Genomic DNA, 18,759 nt, shown 5'->3' with positions numbered 1-18,759 from the left:
TGACCATCCAAAAGGGGCCTCAAGTGAGACTCAAGTGACATTTTCTTGGTGGAGTCACCAGTGTCAGGAATCTGAGGTTTGTAGGTTCAGAAATTCAGTTTTGTTAAGTGCTTGCTAAGTCTTGATGAGATCTGGGGGGCTGACACGTATTAAGCATTATATAATGTATACACCTGAAAGATAGTTTATTGATTTAAACTAGAGCGTACACCTGCATTAACTTAAAATTTTATATTAATCCTTACATATTTATTGAATACCGCCATTTGTCTGGCCCTGGGGGAGGAAGCAGGGAACTTAACTAAATCCCTGCTGTTGTAGAGTTTGCATCTTGCGGGGTAAGACATAAATCTGTCCGTGTAAACGTATTAGGTGTAAAGAAAACAATAAAGAAAATTGGTGCTGGGGATCCAGAGGGACTGGGGGCTGGGTGGTGTTTTACCTGGGAGGGTTGGGAAGGCCTAGCTGATCCAGGTGACATTTGAGCAGAAACCTGAAGGGATGAAGAGCAAGCCATGGGAAGATCTGGAAGAGGAGGATTCTAAGCAGCAGGAACAGAAGTAAAACTCTGAGGAGGGACTGTAGCTGGCATGTGTGAGAAACTGGTGGAGCGAGCGAGGGAGAGACCGGCAAGAAATGAAGTTGGAGAAGTGGAGGGGGACCGCCAGGTCGTCTGGGGCCTCACAGGTTATCCTGAGACTTGACAGGAAGGTAGGAAGCCATTAGAGGGTTTTGAGCAGAGGAATGACATGAACTATTTACCCTAGAAACCCAGTTGGTAGCCAGCGGTTGTTTGATGAATAAGATATTAACCCAGGAATTTGGATTTTCTTAGGAGATATTTCATCTTTCCCTCAATTCTCTGTTCCATGATCAGGTAGTATATTCCAGTGACCAGAATTTTCTCAAGGCAGTATTTCTCCTTTCCATGAACAAAGCCCTACGCATTTCTTCCTGTTGAGCTTTGCTTTTTCTAGACTGTAGGTGATCTAACACTCTTTCTCACCTTCGATCTCGTCTTCTAGATTGCAGCTTTGTTTGTTTTATTCTGTTCCTCAGAAAATGAAAGGCAGGGTCCATTTAATAGGACCCTTAGATGTTTTACCATCTCTTAGGTGTAGGATTCCTTCTGCAGATTTCATCATTTTTGAATTTTTGGTAGGTTTAGTGATAAATTTCAAATTTAAATTTAAATTCTATAATATACCCATGGCCCCACACATGCATACATATGGCATTGGGAATTAGAACTATTTCTAACTTCCGTTTTATTAATTAATTTTTATTTATTTTTAAAATATTTTTTCAAATTCAGATTCAATTAACATATATTATTGGTTCCAGAGGTAGAGGTCAGTGATTCATCAGTCCTATATAATACCTGTGCTTATTATATCATGTGCCGTCCTTAATGTCCATCCCCCAGTTACCCCAGTCTAACTTCCATTTTATCTTGAAGCTCCTTAATCAGGAATAATGTTGCATTTAAATATGCATTCCTGGCTGTCAGAAAAGTGCACTTCAGCTTTGGGGAAAAGTATATTGTTGCCTATATGTAAAAATAGCTTTTTAAAAAAAACCTTTCTGAAGCATAACACCAAGGAAAATGTACAGACAGTAAGAATAGAGCTTGAGGAATTATCGAATGTTACACCAACCTTGAATCCTAGAAAAATCCAGCTTGGTCACGATGTCTTATCTTTTTCATACATTGCTGAGATTCTGTTTGCTAATATTTTGTTCAAGATTTAGACAAAGAGAACAAGCTACCATTTACTATCATAGCACTTAGGAGATGAACAGCTCTAAAGTGTTAGTAAGTTCTGTTCCATATTTCACTGATCGTGGAAGCTGCAGGTGCCTTATACATTCGGGAGTAACACTGCTTGAGTGAAGTGAAGGTGCTCTGGAGGAAGTTTTCCCTGTGCTCAGCAGAGGGCACCTGGCACAAGGATGCAAGATGGAAACAGCTGTGGATGCAGGAGGGGCGTGGTTGGGTTTGTGTGGGGAGCGCTCGCAGTGCTTGGAGTCTGGGCGGAAATGAGCCACCAGCCAGCCAGCACTGGCGGTACAGCAGGCCTTATGTACCCAGCCCACAAGGAGTATGGTCCTGAAATGACCATTTAGCTTTTGAGGGCTATGTAGAAATACCGTTTTTGAGATGAATTTTCACATTTAAAAAAGTGAGAAAATTAGTTGGACTTCAAAAACAGGTGAATGGAAGTATGTAGTGTACATAGAAATACTGATCATTACATCGCTGTCGTTATATGAACTAAAATACTAAGCGTACTATAAACCCCAAAGGTAGAAGAATTGTCTTGTATTCTCATTTATGTCAAGTATACAGTTGAGAATAACTTGGTGCCCGCTCTTGTTACTGCTTGTCCTTGTGCCTTCGTTCCTGCTGTTTCTGCCTCCCCTCCCTCTGCCCTGAGTATCCTTTCTCCAGGTTCCCATACTAACTGAGGCATAGCTCTGTCATTGTATAGAATACGCTGTACTATCGCTTTTACCTCTGTTTATTTTTGATTATTTTTGCCTCGGTAGATTTTGGGTCCTGGTAGAGCTCTGAGTAGACTGAGGTCAGGATTATATCACATTCGTCTTGGTCACTGTAGCACCTGTATTGTGCCTGCAACCCTGTTCAGTGCTAAATTAGAGGCCAGTGGGGTTTTTTTCCATGCTGTTTTAAAACTTTAAAAAGGGCGCCTGGTTGGCTCAGTCGGTAGAGCATGTGACTCTTGGTCCTGGGGTTGGGAGTTCAAGCCCCATGTTGGGTGTAGAGATTACTTAAAAAAACAGAATCAATAAATCATACACACATACTTATTTTAAAAATTAGTAGTAAGCATTTAAAAACTGGGAGGTTATATGAAAATATGTGTATGTAGCTTCTTCCCCCAAATGATGAGATCTGGAAACATGGACAGACCCACTTTCCAGTGGGAGCCAAATGGTTGCTGTCCCCTCTGGGGCTTTTAGGCCCCATCACTTCTTTGGTGCCAGGAGGCGTGAGTTCTAACTCATGCACTAAATAAATGTTTACATGAGTGCAGGGATGTTGTTGGACATATTTCCTTCCTCAGTGCTCTTCTCTAGTCCTCCATAATGTCGGTGACTCCCAAATTTCTACCTCCAGGCCAGCCCCTGAGCTCCTGGCTGACACACATGTTGGGCATCTTAAACTCGATATAAGCAAAACTAAAGTCTGGATTCCTTCCCTTAGCACTGCTCATCTCACTGATGGGAGTCAGCGCACCCCTGGTTGTCGGGGCCACAACAAACCTTGGTGTCATTTTTGTTGATTCCTGCCGTTCTTTATCCTTACCACACATTCAGTCCCTCACATGGTTTCTCCTGTCACCTCTGTCTCCAAAGTCATGCTGAATTGAAGCATTTCTCCCCCGCTCTGTTAGCAGTAGCCACTCTAAGCCCTGGCTGTTGCCTCCATCTGGTCTTGTGACTTCCGTGTTTGTTGCCCTACAGTTTATGCGCCACTTGGCAAAGTAATTTTTGTAAAGTGAATTTTTTTAAAGATTTTATTTATTTTAGAGCGAGTGTGAGCAGGGGGAGGGGCAGAAGGAGAGAGAGAGAGAATCTCAAGCAGACTCCACACTGAGCATGGAGCCCTATACGGGGCTTGATCACACAACCCTGAGATCATGACCGAGCCGAAATCAAGAGTGAGACGCTTGAGCCACTCGGGCGCTCCTGTAGAGTGAAATTTCAATCCTCTTGTAAAATGTACTTGCCATTGCAACCAGAATAAAACCTAGACTCAGCGGGACCTCATTTTGTCCCATTCTCCCATGTCGTTGAATACTCCAGTTTAGGGCCTTTGCATCTGCTGTCACCCCTGCTTGGAGCACTGTTCCCTGAGATACTCACATAGCCACCTCCCTCCCCATTCAGCTGCCACCTCAGAAGGGCCTTCTCTGCCCGTCCTGGTTCAAGCAGCACCTCCGCCCCGCTACCCCATTTCAGTTTTTTTCCATAGCAGCTACAACCTGCGGTTACACTGCTAAACCAGTACACTTACGTCCATCTCTCTCCGAGATGAGGTGTTCTATTTGCTGACCTGTACTTTGACCTATTCCCTGACCTTTGGGTCAGTTCCCTTAGACCTAGAATAGGAGTGGAATGTGGTAGGAATTTGGCAAATATTTGATTAACTGACCAAAACTGATGGCAGTTAACTGTTAACTAGCTATGTACATCTTGGTTAAATTAATCATTTAACCTTCGGGACAAAATGAGTTACACTAAATAATTTTTCTTGTCTAGCACACTGTATATACTAGGTAATTTATCCCATTATTATTGAGGATATTGTGACATATTTAAAAATGACATACTTCCAATAAATACTAAGAACGTACGGTAGCTGCTAGGATACAAAGGTACAGATATTTAAGGAAAGTTCCTGCCCTTGGGGAGAAAATCAGTGTTCCCAGGTAGGGTGTGCTGTATACAGGAAGTTTTTCTTTGCTAACTGCTTACTCTGGGTGAGTTCCCTTTTGTGGTTGTGGTTGTTGAGAAGAATGTAATCCGGCAAGGTTCCATGCCTTGTGGAACTCAGTCTTTTTTGTTTGTTTTAAAGATTTTATTTATTTATTTGACAGAGAGAGACAGCCAGTGAGAGAGGGAACACAAGCAGGGGAGCGGGAGAGGAAGAAGCAGGCTCATAGCAGAGGAGCCTGATGTGGGGCTCGATCCCAGAGCTCCGGAAGAGAGGGAACACAAGCAGGGAGAGTGGGAGAGAAAGAAGCAGGCTCCTAGGGGAGCAGGGAGTCCGATGTGGGGCTCGATCCTAGGACTCTGGGATCACGCCCTGAGCTGAAGGCAGACGCTTAACGACTGAGCCACCCAGGCGCCCCCAGAACTCAGTCTTATACTCACTACTGATTTAAGGGGAAATCTGAGAGAAGAAAGCGATGAGCGTGTTAATTGTTCAAGAACCCTTACAGGACTCTTCATTTGCTTTCCACTGCCTGTGATTGTATCTGATTAAGCTCTTATATGGTTATTTCAATTTAAAGAATTTATTTTAAAGATTTTATTAGTTTTAGGAAAGAGTGTGAGCATGAGCCGGGGGTGGGGGGTTGGTGGCAGAGGGAGAAGCAGACTCCCCACTGAGCAGGGAGCCTGATGTGGGACTCTGTGGGGCTCGATCTTAGGACCCTGGGATCATGACCTGAGCTGAAGGTAGACACTTAACCAACTGAGCCACCCAGGCACCTCTATTCCTTGCTATTCTAATGAAAGTACTGAATATAATACTTAAGATAGCTAGTAAGTCCACAGAGGAAAAGGTGAAAATAACTCAGGAAATCACTACTTGATGACTGGCTGACATTGTAAATGTGCAATTATCAAATATCAGTTTAAAATTCTTCATACTGAGGGCGCCTGGATGGCTCAGTCATTAAGCGTCTGCCTTCAGCTCAGGTCATGATCCTAGCATCCTGGGATCAAGTCCCGAGTTGGGCTCCCTGCTCAACGGGGAGCCTGCTTCTTCCTCTCCAGGTCCCCCGTGTTTGTGTTCCGTTTTGTGCTCTCTGTCAAATAAATAAAATAAAAAAAAAATAGCAAGAAATATTTTCCGATGACCCCAAATCATTGCTGAATTTCTTTTAGCTTTGAAGGAAAAGAAAACCCATCCAACCCATAATATTGTTTATTAAACACCTACTGTGTGCCAAGCACAATGCCAAGCATTTTGTAAATATTTCCTCTAACCGACATGACAGAATTTTGAAGTAGGTACTATTATTGCCATTTTGTAAGAGACAGAACTGTTTCAGTGTGAAGTAACTTGCCCAGGGTCCCAGAGCCAAAATTATGATACAGGCTGTTTTTCCAAAGACTGTGTTCTTATACTGTACTATTCCCAAATCATACTTATTACACCTATTTACTGTTTGTAAAAGCATCATGCTTTCAGCAATAATTTAGGTGAAGGATATAGAGTAATTCTTGTACTGTTCACTTTTGCTTAGTTGGGAGGGTAAGCATTTTGGATTAACTTGGACCCGTAAAAACTTTTAAAGCTATTATATAACAGGGATCCCCAAATCATTGGTTCGAACCTTTTGAGGATACTGCTTACAATTTCTGATTTAAGTGGTCAGTAGAAATGTACTGAATAGAAAGTTCACTTTTCTGTTTTCATTCTTCTTCCCTGAATCTGGACCTGTGTCAGCAAAGGGACTTTTCATTTGCTCTGTATGACCCGGAGTAATGGTCTCAAAATGTATTCAGGGCAGTTGTTAAAAAACCAAAATGTAGAAAAGTGGTGGTAGTCCTTTTATATTACAGAATTGAAGGGAGTCACCAAGTATTTTTTATTTTTATTTTTAAAAAGCTCTTTTCTGATAAACGATTCTGTTCTGGTTTTTCTTCTTTTCTAGACCATAGTCTTGAGTTTACTTATGCGGTCAATTGGAAATAAGAACACCATTTTATTGGGTCTAGGATTTCAGATATTACAGCTGGCATGGTATGGCTTTGGTTCAGAACCTTGGTAGGTATATTTTAATTTTTAAATTTTTGATGTTTGCCTTTTTCTTTTTTTCAGCTTTATTGAGGTATAATTGACAGACTTTTTTAAAGATTTATTTTGGAGAGGAGAGAAAGCATGAGCATACCTTTGCTAGAAGGTCTAGGGATGTAGGCTGGCCACCTTATGTTCACTATTAAGTGTTGGGGGAGGGGCAGAGGGAGAGGACGAATCCCCAGCAGATTCCCTGCTGAGCACAGAGCCTGGTGTGGAGGTCAATCCCAGAACCCTGAGCCAAAATCAGGAGTCGGACACCCAGCCAGCTGAGCCACCCAGGTGCCCCTCATTGACAGACTTTTTTGTATTTGCTTCTCATCTGGGGCTTAGTGTTACTAGATTTTAATCTGTCTCCTACTGTGCTTTTTTTCTCTCAAAATGTATGTGATACAGATTTCGCACTTGTGTATTTACATATTCTAGAATGGCTTAAAGATAGAAAGGTGTGACATTGTCTATGTGACAGATTAGATTTTTTAATGAGATTAGTTTTTAAATCTCTACTGAGCATTTTTGTATCAGTCTGTCATTAGGATAAAACATGTAATCGCAAAGCAACAAAGCCCTGAAAGCTAGCGTTACTTTTTTTAATTTTCTGGTTAGGAAAAAAAAAATGTTGTATAGAATCAGTGATCATTACTGACGACAGGCCAGAAGTTAATTGAGAAAGCCCGATTGTTTTGGTCCCAGCTTCATGCCAGAGAAAAGGCTCTGTGCTTTCCTTGCCAGTCTGGTGGCCTGCAGGGGGCTGGCGCTGGTGATGTCGAGGTCAGGCCGCGCAGGCACGCCGCTGTGCTCGGGATGACGGGGCTCAACTCGCTTCCCTCAGGTTTCACCCCCCTGAACATACGACCTGTGTTTGCGTTTGGAGAGGAGCAGCATCAGGAATGTGTTTGATGGATGTTGTTTTCCAGGCTAGTTTCACAAACGGGTGCTCGCACTTTAAAGGATGTAAAACACTTACTTCGGGTTTCAGGCCCCGAACACCCAAGGCTTAGATCAGATCGGCAGCTTCGCACTGAAGCCCGAGTCTGCGGGAACGGCCGCAGTGACTCCCTGGCTGCGGGCACGTAACAATGTAGGTTATTCTCAGCGGCCTCCCCGCCCCCACCTGCCGCTCAGGCCTTAGAGCGACTTGCCCAGAGTCACGCAGGAAGGAAGGAATAGACCAAGTACGGTTCTCCTTTTCCCTGTACCACGGACATCTTGCAGTAACAGTCGCTTGAATTCCCGCGTGTATCCTGACAGGCACAGTGGAGAATGTATTTTTGTTTTGCTTCTGGTTACAGGATGATGTGGGCCGCCGGGGCGGTAGCAGCCATGTCTAGCATCACCTTTCCAGCGGTCAGTGCCCTTGTTTCACGAACCGCTGATGCTGATCAACAAGGTGAGTTGACAAGAACCCATAATTATTTCAAAGCACAGTCTACCTGAATCCTAGGTTCTGTTTCCTTCCTCAGTACAGAATTATATCTTCAAAGTAAAGAATTTAAAATTGCTTTCACTGGTAAGAGGAAAAGCAGATTCCAGGGTATTGTCCTTAGGTGGACCTCTGTAACCATGTCTCTCGCTCTGAATACGTGGCCGTATCTGTTCTTTTGCTAGAAGGTCTAGGGATGTAGGCTGGCCACCTTATGTTCACTATTAAGTATTTGCTATGATGGGCTAGACACCTTGGGGTTAAGTAACCCTTTTATTTAAATCTTAGGTTTCAGTTATCTAAAGACCTTAGAAAACATTTTTATCTTACGCTTTTAGTGATTGGAACATTTAATTCTCAAAACGCTAACAGGTAAATAATTCCTTGAAAAGGGTGTGTTTTCTCTAGTCATAAAGGGGAAAGAAGGGGGGTGTTACAAAAGAGTGGCGGCAATGACTTGGTTGATAAATGAGGAAGGAAAGGCCTGTCACTAAAGCAAATTGCATTTTAAATTTGAGAAAAGATCCCAGAGAAAAGCAAAACTCAAACTCTGTATTTGACTCAGTGGGGTCTTAAGTAGCTGCTTGGGGGAGTTTTTTTTGTTGTTTTATTTTTTTAACAAATATACTTGTGAACTCATGCCTGATTTTTAGCCAGGGATGTTTTAAAGGGCAAGTGCTTTTGCCCACCTATTTAAACTGACCTATGTCTGGGTTGGGTTTACCGGATCTCACATCTGTAACACGTTACTTTGTGGATCTGATGGCTTCTGAGTGCTCTTTAATGCCATCTTGGTAAATTGCTAGTGTCTGATGAGAACGTTGGTTTTAGACGGACTTCCTGTTTGTACTGGTTCTAGGGCAGGAAAAAATACGCGGTGCATTGCATAACTTGTGTGAACAATTTAGGTGTTGTTCAGGGAATGATAACAGGAATCCGAGGGTTGTGCAATGGTCTGGGACCAGCTCTTTACGGATTCATCTTCTACATATTCCACGTGGAACTTAAAGAACTGCCAATGACAGGAACAGACTTGGGAACAAACACAAGCCCACAGCACCACTTTGAACAGGTAATTCTTCATTCACGTGATAAAAGTACAGTTCATTTGGCTGGATTGAAAGAGAAAATGGTTTTTGGTCACCCAAGCTTTTATGTGAGATGATTACTTTAGATCTACAGCACTTAAAAACCAAAGCCGAAGGGACTGTGCTCCCACTTGCCTCTTTTTGAAATCAGCTGGTCATACCTTTTCCCTGGAGAATTTAAGAATTACTGACATATTCTAGTTGGTGATATGACACCTCATGGCACGGGTAACGGCCACCCGTCTGTCCGCTGTCCCCTCGGGCCGTGCGCGCTGCTCGGGGCCCCAGGTGAGGCCTGCCCTCTGTGGGGGCGGCCGGTAGGTGCTGCTTCACGGCTTCGTGCACTTGTTTGCTGTACTTGCCCTCCTTCCAACTGAAAATACTAACGGCAACATCCCCACCGCAGCCAGTCCGGGCAGCTCCTTGGTCCTTTGTTGTCAGCGCAGCGCGCACTGATCTGCCAGCCAAGGCTGCTTTTAAATAGAAATGAATGTTTGTTTGTGGGCCAGACACAGGTTAAACTGGCTGTGCGAGTTTTTGCTAAGAATGAACGTAACTTTGGGCTAAAACAAAGGCCTTTTTGATTCTTACGGTAACAGCATCAGCTGTGTTTCCCGCACTTACAGTTACTAGAGAATGTATTTAGCTTTTAAAACAAAGAAAACGGTCACTGATTCCGCTCCTGTGGTTAACAGCATATGCTACTTAATTGTCCTTGTGAGATCTTCCTGTTGAACTGAGGCGGCGAAGGCTCAGAGCATGTGTTCAGATTCTGTGCTGCAAGCGACAGTCTACTTTTGCATAAGCTGTTTTTAAACAAATCTTGTGGCTGTTTGTTGGATCAGCTGTTATCCTCAGAATTTTATAGTGAGAGTATGATAGTGTCCCTTTTCTCCTGAAAAGCAAATGCATCTGTGGCTCTGATGAGAGAAGCCCTTGGCTTGTAATTCATAGCCATCTGGGATTACTAAAAAATAAGCAGTTTCTTAGGAGCAGAGATGTCAGTGCAATAATCCTAATTATCTTTTTCTTTCTCAGAATTCGATCATCCCTGGCCCCCCCTTCCTCTTTGGAGCCTGTTCAGTACTGCTGGCTCTGCTTGTTGCCTTGTTTATTCCAGAACATACCAATTTAAGCTTACGGTCCAGCAGCTGGAGAAAGCACTGTGGCAGCCACAGCCATCCTCATAGTACACAAGCGCCAGGAGAGGCCAAAGAACCTTTACTCCAGGACACAAACGTGTGAGGACTGAAATCAGGAAGACTTTTCTATCACACCAGGTCTTAGTTTTCACCTGTAGTTCTGGACGTACATTCCATTTCCATCTATGATGTACTTTAAGATTGTCTTAAGAAATGTATCTGCATGAACTCCGTGGGAACTAAAGAAAGAACCAGAACCGGACAGTTTTCCAAAGATGTTACAATTTCTTTTGAAAAGAAACCTTTTGTTTATTAGCACCAATTTCTTGCCACTAAGCTTTTTGTTTTATTATACATCCTTTAATTAAAAACTATATACGTACCTTCTTAGATACTAGCAACGTCTCTGCTACCGTTTCCTTCAGGTGTTGAGCTTTAACTCTATTGATGCTGACTCACAGCGAGACAGAGTAGGGAGTACGGTTATGGACCTGTTCGTTTTTAACATTGTAAAATCTTGGGTCAAATAATTCAAAGCCTTAATGCAGATGCACTAAAGTAAAGAAATGGTACATGAATTGTTTGCATTAAAAAAAAAACAAAATTGTACTAAATCTGAATCATGTTTCAAGCTTGTTTGTAGTAATTTTATTTTAAACATTCACCACTGTTTTTGAAATGAGAAAATATCAGCCATTTAGAATTTAAATTGGGGTAGAGTCTGTAAATCTAAACGCTGGCTCGGATTTGTTCCCCAGCTACTTATACCACTATTCTTTTAACGTTTGCATAATCATAAGAACCTCAACACTTGAATACATAATCTAAAAAATTATATAGTAAAGCTGGTAGCCTTGAAAATGTCAATGTGATATCTATATGTAGATAAATATATATAGTGGCCTTTCAGGACTGTCACAGTAACACTTTATTTACAGAGCTAATGTTTGTCCTAAATTTTCAGGACCCTAGAAGAGAGCTTTATACAATTACTGATGTGAATTTCTCTAAAGTGTATATTTTTGTGTCCAGTTATATTATTTAAAAAAGTGTTACTTTGTAAAAATTGTACATAAATTATTGTATAGTTTACACTGTTTTCACCTTGTGTGTGGTTATTGCTCAATGCTTTTTAAACTTGGAACATTCACTATGGTTAAATAAGGTCTTAAAAGAAATGTAAATATTCTGTTAATAAAATTAAATATTTTAATGATTTTTTTTTTTAAAAGAAAGTCTTGATCTGTGATTCCCTATAAGGTCTGTTTTGGCTTTATTTGTTACCATAATCATTTTTACAGTAACAAATCAAAGCTTTACACCGTTTTCCCTTCAATCCCTTTTTTTTCTCCCTCACTACAAAATACTCCTGTAGGAAAGACAAGAAATGAAAACTTAGTCCGTAAATTAAACGGAAGTACTTAAATTCTAAGCATAGTCAACAACTGTAGATCAATGCTGTTTCTGTTTTTATATACAAGTCATACTCCATAAATACTTTATTAACAAAGCTCACAGTTTACAGAAATACATTTAGTGCAACCTTGTGATTATTAACACATGTACAGCTGTACACTGCAAAACAATTTCAAATAAAAAAGAACTACCTGTATGTCCTAAGTCCCATCCAAACCCTGTCACAATGTTTTATATATATTACATAATATTTACAGGAAAGATTCTAATATCACCAAGAGGCTACTTTCCAGATTATTAGTAAGTGCTACCAAGTATTCTTACTAATACTCCTTTAGTATATTGAAATGACAAGTCAGTCACATACAAAAAGTCACTACCCAATAATGGTTACTAAATTTTTTAGAATAAATCCCCTAGTTAAGACTGCTTGCCAACTACCAGCAGTTTCAAAGTATCAAGACTCAGTATTGTGGCTTCAGAAAAATATGAGCAAATACATTCTTTGTCTTATCAGGAACCCGATAACATTGATATTAATATACTGAATTCTCTTTCCTCATCTGTGTAGTAAGGTCCTTGAAAATAGTTTTTTAAAAATCACAAGAGCATTAGCAATCCTTGCAAACAAGATTTATACGTTTTGGAAGAGAACGTTCCTCTGGACTGGGCGATCATCAACAAGAAAACAAAATGGGAAACTTTGATTCTAGGTGGATTTTTCTGACCTCATTTTTTTAAATTCTTACTTGAAACTGGGTTGGTTACAGGGGAGAGAAAAAAGTTGTAACTTCTAGAAGTTATTCATTTTGCTTACCTTATTAATAAGCAAACATTAAAATGAACCCAATCTGATTTTAAAAAATGAATATTCATGATGCTCTAAAAGTATTCTGTATAGTACTTATTTTTAAAACTTTCCACTAATATAGATTTAACTGCATAACAAACTAATAAAACTCCAAACAAAAGAGAAAAACTTGGTAAGTGTAGATTTCCAGGAAGCACTGAAATTCTATAAACTTTGCAGCTCAAATGATTAAAAGCACTTTACACCCAATCTGGGTTATATAAATACATTGTCAAGTTATAAATACATAAATACATAGTCCAAATTATTTTTGTAATTTATCAGAATTACTTAGACTTGTTCAATAGCTAATTTAAAGATGCTGCAAAGAAAATACTTACTTGCTATGAAGGATTAATTTCATTCATTGAAGGTAATTTTAGGACTTTTCCCTTTACTGTAAATATCAATAATATACTTATCTTTGGAGATAATAATTTTCCCTCATAATTTTCAGGTGTTAAATTTAAAACTCTTATTTTACTAATGAAAATGATAAATGAATTATTGACATTCTTTGGTTTCATATGTCTGAACAGGTTTTCATTTACCCAGATACTCAATGACTAGAACGTCCCTTATAAGGATCAACTCTTTCCTTAGAACCTCTGAGAATTTCTAAGGATTCATTTAATAAAATTCATACTATTATTCTATAAAACAACCATGTTCACAAACTAAAAAGTGTCATTTACTCAGAATCTTCACACTAGGCCCCCAAGTAGAAACTGGCTCCTGTAGCTTGCCATGAAACGACAGCAGTTCTTAGAAAGGATCCAGACAATCTAATACAGGAAGCTCAAGTAAACTTTGAAACTTGCTGGCGTAGTTTGATCTATGCTGTTCATATATTTTTAAACCATGGGAATTTCTGAAATTTCAATAAGAAGTAAAAGACAACACCGGCATTAACTGTTTGTTAACTGCCCGGGGAAATACGCGGAAGATGCAGGAGGGAGCACTGCGGGTTTGGAAGATGTCTGTAATGCTCCCAAAGTGCCATCTTTTTGATGGTCTGCAAATGAGGACAAAAAAAGATTATTTGTATTCACTTAAGTCTTTATAAAATATAGTCAATTAAACCACAGTGTAAAATCCATTTCAGAACTGTCCTCTCACCTGGTTTATTGAACAGGTTTTGGCTGAGCCCACGTAAAGGAATGCTATCTTCCCTTTTCTTCAGGTATTTGGATTCCAGCCCTAAATTTGCACCACTTGAAAGGAAAATAGTAATTATTTACTTATTTTAACAAAGCCTTATTTTCACTTTAATAATTTTGAAGGTTCATCTAATCTACAGACATACATATACTATATATAAAATAAACTAATTGTGTTTATAGCTTTGTTCAAAATAAATCATTCTTCACTGGTTTCTTAAGCAAGTAATTTATCCATAAACCAAAATACCCTTCCCAGTGAAGAGACCATAATAACACTAGTAAGTTGAAGTGCTAAGATAAAGACTATAGGGGAAATGAAAACTCCAGTACTATGAAACTGTAAAACGACAATGCATAAGTGATACATGATGGATGAAAACATGTTCATGCTTCAAGAATATCATTATTTAATAATTCCTATCTCCTCTTGTATTTAAAATGAGTAAGGGGCGCCTGGGTGGCTCATTTGGTTAACCCTTCAAATCGATCTTAGCTCAGGTCTTGATCTCAGGGTTGTGAGTTCAAGCCCTTCATTGCATTTGAAACTAGGCATGGGGCCTACTTTAAAAAAATAATAAAAAATAAAAATATGAGTAATATTTTTCCTTTGCCAAAAGCACTTCAAAATTTTATAGTACTTCAAACTTGTCATTAATATGCACTATTAAAATTAATAAATTTTAGTCAGATGAATACAAATATAAAATTCTAGAAAAACATGGGGGGCATTTACATAGTTGTATTTTTCCCCTTTCTACCACCATATTCCTTTTTTCTAAATCTGTCCAGTGCCAAGCTTCTTTAGTAGTTCCATGTAACAAGAATTTAAAGGCACTCGTAAAACAATGCACATTCTTAAAATTAAATGGTCTTTTTCCAATTTTCAGAAAAGAAGTAAGTGGGTGAATAGGTATTTCTTTCAATTTTAACTTTTTTTCCTTTAACTTTTGATACCCATTGCCACTTTTTCCTAGCTGACAACGAATAATGGAAAAAGCCAATTACAAACAGAAAATACTCAAAATAGCTGAACAGTCCTAATTTTATGGACACATGTCTGATTTTGTACCACAAATACAGTATTTTCATTTTTTTTTTAAGATTTTATTTATTTATTTGACAGAGAGACAGCCAGCAAGAGAAGGAACACAAGCAGGGGGAGTGGGAGAGGAAGAAGCAGGCTCCCAGCAGAGCAGGGAGCCCGATGCAGGGCTCCATCCCAGGACTCTGGGATCACGCCCTGAGCTGAAGGCAGACGCTTAACTACTGAGCCACCCAGGGGCCCCCAAATATGGTATTTTCTGCAAGTAAAATTGCTCTTGGTGTGTAGGACAGAGTTAAATATATAAACATGGTGTTCTACTATTAACACGAATTCCAGATGCTCTCTCTGCCTCTTGAACAAGTGTGAGATTAAATATAACAAATACATACATTTCAAGACTTCAAAGAATCTGTTTTTTAAAAGAGAGGCTCATGAACTATTGTAATATTCATGTTGGTGCCAATTTTAGAGAAGCTAAGGAATAAGAGCCAGAGAACTGGGATAAGAAGCCTCTTGGAACTATTAGTAATTTATTGTGCAATATATTGGAATGATGATAGCTCATGGTAATGAGTGATTAAAGTAGGAAGCATAATAAGAAAAAATTGTACAAACGTGTAGACTACCAGAGAGACTACCCGGAGAGACAAGTTTTCACGAGCTGTTTCATGTAGTCACAACTCACTGATGGACAAACCTCACTAGGTAAAACCTGTGTAAAAGCTAAAAAATACGAAGGCATTTCTGAGTAGGCAAAACAAGTCATAAAATTAAAGCTTATTTTGGTAGGTATGGGACAATCTCACAAGCCTTGTTATTCTTGGCAAAGAATTCTAGCAGTTTAAAATAGTTGGCTTCTGGGTCGCCTGGGTGGCTCAGTCGGTTAAGGGTCTGACTCTCGGTTTCAGCTCAGGTCATGATCTCAGGGTCCTGAGATGGAGCCATGGGACTCCGTGCTCAGCAGGAAGTCAGCTTCTCTCCCTCTCCTTCTGTCCCTCCCCTTGCTCATGTGCTAAAATAAATAAGTCTTTAAAATATAAATAATAAAATAAAATAAAATAAAAAATAAAATAAAATAAAATAAAATAAAATAGCTGGCTTCTCGGAGTACTTTACACTGGAAGCATTAATTCAGAAAATGGAGCGCTTCCAGAGGCAGACACAGCCATATAAGCAAACAAAAACAAAAGCCACACTAAACGGAGTTAAAAAGATTTCTATCTACTTGACCAAAAGCAGATGAAAGGTAGTTCACTTATCTAGGAAAGTCTCTCTTAAAAAATAAAATTTTACTGTATGTTTAACTGTCTTCTACAGTTAAAAAAAATATGGGAAATCTCTTTCTTACAGATAAAAGGAACTCCACTTCAATCCCACTGACCGGCAACTTAAAATGTCACAAATAAGTGGGCATCAAAGCTTTCAAGCACGGATAAAAATTATTTAAGATAACTTTCAAAATTGCAAACATTAAATTTTATGCCAACAAGTACTTACTTTTCCTTATCAGTTGAGCAAGGCACACTAATAGTTGTTCCTGAATGAACATCTCCTAGTGATATATTTGGTTTTGTAAACTGCAAGTTGAACTGAACCTGCAAAGAGGGAAAACACCTTGTGTAACTGAATGAGCGAGAACTGAGACAGTTCCATCCGGAGACAAGTGGTGAAATTTTTTTCCTGATAAATCTAGACCACAGAGGAAAGGATCAACACGAATTTTATAACACAGCACATCTGCTTGAGCAGATTTAACAACAACAACAACAACAAATGCTATTTCTCTGTCAAAAACATTCCTGTAATAGAAGCCAAGATGAACAGCATAAAAGGATTCTCTTAACAATTATTTTGAAACAAAAACAAACATTAATCCAGCTGAACAACCTGGGTTTGAACTGCGGGGATCTACTTACACACAGACTTTGGTCAATAAATACAGTACAGTAGAATGAGGTACCAGACGTCTCCTCATCACCACCCAAAGTTAGCAAAACTGGATCCTGGAGTAACACTCCTTATCCACTATCCAGAAATGCAGAAAACTTCCTTCTATGCAACGTCCAGGGGACGGCAGAGCACCTTTACCACCATCTCTCTAGGTTGGCTTGATCCACTTGACTCCCTACATGGTCCTAAGGCAGCTTCTGCTTACAGGAAATGCTGGCAAGCTGTGAGCCGCTAGATCCCCGGGGTGTTAGCTCATCCACTTGGAGAACATTCAGTATGGCGGACGGCACCTCCCCCTGCTGTCTGCTCTGCATTGCAGGCTTTTTCCTGTCATTGTGAGGTTCCCCCAGGCCCTTTGGTGATGTGGTATTATTCTGTGATTCCTGGCCAAGTAGGACCAGTAACTGGCCCTACCACTTCAGCAAGAATCCCTCTCCAGTGCTGGTTCCTTTGCTGCCTCTCAGTTCAAGGCTTCAATGAACTAACCTTCACGCACACAGGGAGTGGGAAGAGGCGTGCCAAAACCAGGTGAGTGTCCTGCCGTTCCAGCCTACCCTGTATCTTTCTTCTACCTTCCCTTTGCTTGTTGTCATTTGGCAACTTCTTTTCAACCACAATATAAAATACATTCATGGGGGGGTGAGGTGAAAAAATATATAAATATATATTAAAAATACAGTAGTTCAATTTGGGGGGGGGGTCAAAAGTTATATGCAGTTTTTTGACAATGTGGGGGTCAGTGCCCCCAAACCCCAGCACAGTTCAGGGTCAGCTGTACATTTAAATAATTGTCGTAGCTCTAAAAGCTGTCTCCCTCCTTACCACAATGATGCATACACCTCATGCATTCTGAGAATTCCTTCCTTTTCAAGAATTTTCGAAGTCTGTTATATTTAAGGATTCTAAATGAAAGCTAGGAGTTTGAATTTTAGAACAATCAAAAGTAGGGGTTCCTGGTGGCTCAGTCAGTTAAGCGGCTGATCCTTGGTTTTGGTTCAGGTCATGATCTCAGGCTCAGGCTCTGCACTCAGCAAGGAGTCCCTCTCTGCCTCCCTCTGTCCCTCCTTTCTCTCTCTCTCTCTCCCTTTAATAAATAAAAAATAAATCTTTAAAACAATCAAAAGTAATCCAAGAATCTCTACAAAAATCCAAGCTAAAATATACGACTTAGGTTTCATACCAGAAATTTACAAATGGGTTGTGTATTAGAAAAAGGTATACATATAAGTCACCACACTAATAGATTAAAAAAAAAAAATGACTACTTGCATACAAAGAAAAAGGTATGAGAAAATAATATCTATTTTTAGTAAAAACTCACAAAACAGCAATAGATACTATTGGTTAAAATCACGAATTAAAAAGATATGTGCTACTGTACTTGACTACCAAGGTTCAATATGCCAGAGTATTAGTTCTCCCTACATGAACCCATGCATTTCACATGATAACCTTAAACACAAAAAGGATTTTTGAAAGTGAAACAAGCTGATTCTAATATTCCGTATAGAAAAATAAATATGAAAAAGAAACATTAAGAAAGTACCAGATACCAATTTATAAGACACAGGAAAAATCATAAATTAGTAACTGGACAAATAAAAAGAATGGTCTCAAATATGAGCAACAGGTAGTACACAACTGTAATCTTCGAGAGAAGTGTGATCCCTACAACTGACCCACCTTTCCAAGTGGAGGCACTTTACCTAAATTCAGGTACAGAGGGAAAACACAATTGCTAAATGGAAGAGATCAAGATCAGATTTTAGGGAGGCTGGGGTGAGTGGAAGTTGCAGGGCAGAATTCTGATGCGAAAGAAGCTATAAAGGGGCTTCCGGATAGCTCAGTCAGTTAAGCGTCTCTTGATTCCGGCTCAGGTTATGATCTCAGGGTTGCGAGGCTGAGCCCCATGTTAGGCTCCATGCTCAGTGTGGAGTCTGCTTGGGATTCTCTCTCCTCTCCCTCTGCCCCTCCTCCTGCTCATGCTCACTTCCTCGCTCTCTAATAAATGGAAAAAAAAAATTTATAAAGAGAAAAATCTCTAGAAATCCACACATGGGTCCCTTTAAGTTTTTGCTCAGCACTAGACACATGCATAGGGAAAAAAATCTCCCCAAGACTAAAAA

At 39.8% G+C, this 18,759-nt stretch overlaps 2 protein-coding genes across 2 annotated transcripts in view; one reads left to right on the top strand and one right to left on the bottom strand.

Annotated features, from left to right (window-relative positions):
- MFSD14A (major facilitator superfamily domain containing 14A) overlaps positions 1-11,444 on the top strand; it is a 39,549-nt gene extending 28,105 nt beyond the window's left edge. Inside the window, exons 9-12 of the mRNA XM_026497533.4 lie at positions 6,414-6,526; positions 7,849-7,946; positions 8,888-9,051; positions 10,106-11,444. Of these exons, the coding sequence (XP_026353318.1) occupies positions 6,414-6,526; positions 7,849-7,946; positions 8,888-9,051; positions 10,106-10,312 (582 nt within the window). The 3' untranslated portion in view covers positions 10,313-11,444. The remainder of the gene's footprint in view (positions 1-6,413; positions 6,527-7,848; positions 7,947-8,887; positions 9,052-10,105) is intronic.
- Positions 11,445-11,670: 226 nt separating this feature from the next.
- The window catches only part of SASS6 (SAS-6 centriolar assembly protein), a 49,426-nt gene continuing 42,337 nt past the window's right edge, over positions 11,671-18,759 (bottom strand). The window contains exons 15-17 of the mRNA XM_026497542.4: positions 16,181-16,278; positions 13,595-13,689; positions 11,671-13,490 (exon numbers count right to left, since the gene is read on the bottom strand). Of these exons, the coding sequence (XP_026353327.1) occupies positions 13,384-13,490; positions 13,595-13,689; positions 16,181-16,278 (300 nt within the window). The 3' untranslated portion in view covers positions 11,671-13,383. The remainder of the gene's footprint in view (positions 13,491-13,594; positions 13,690-16,180; positions 16,279-18,759) is intronic.

Source organism: Ursus arctos, unplaced genomic scaffold (assembly GCF_023065955.2).
Source record: "Ursus arctos isolate Adak ecotype North America unplaced genomic scaffold, UrsArc2.0 scaffold_12, whole genome shotgun sequence".
NCBI classification, from domain to species: Eukaryota; Metazoa; Chordata; class Mammalia; order Carnivora; family Ursidae; genus Ursus; species Ursus arctos.
This window is presented reverse-complemented; position numbering and strand designations above follow the sequence as displayed.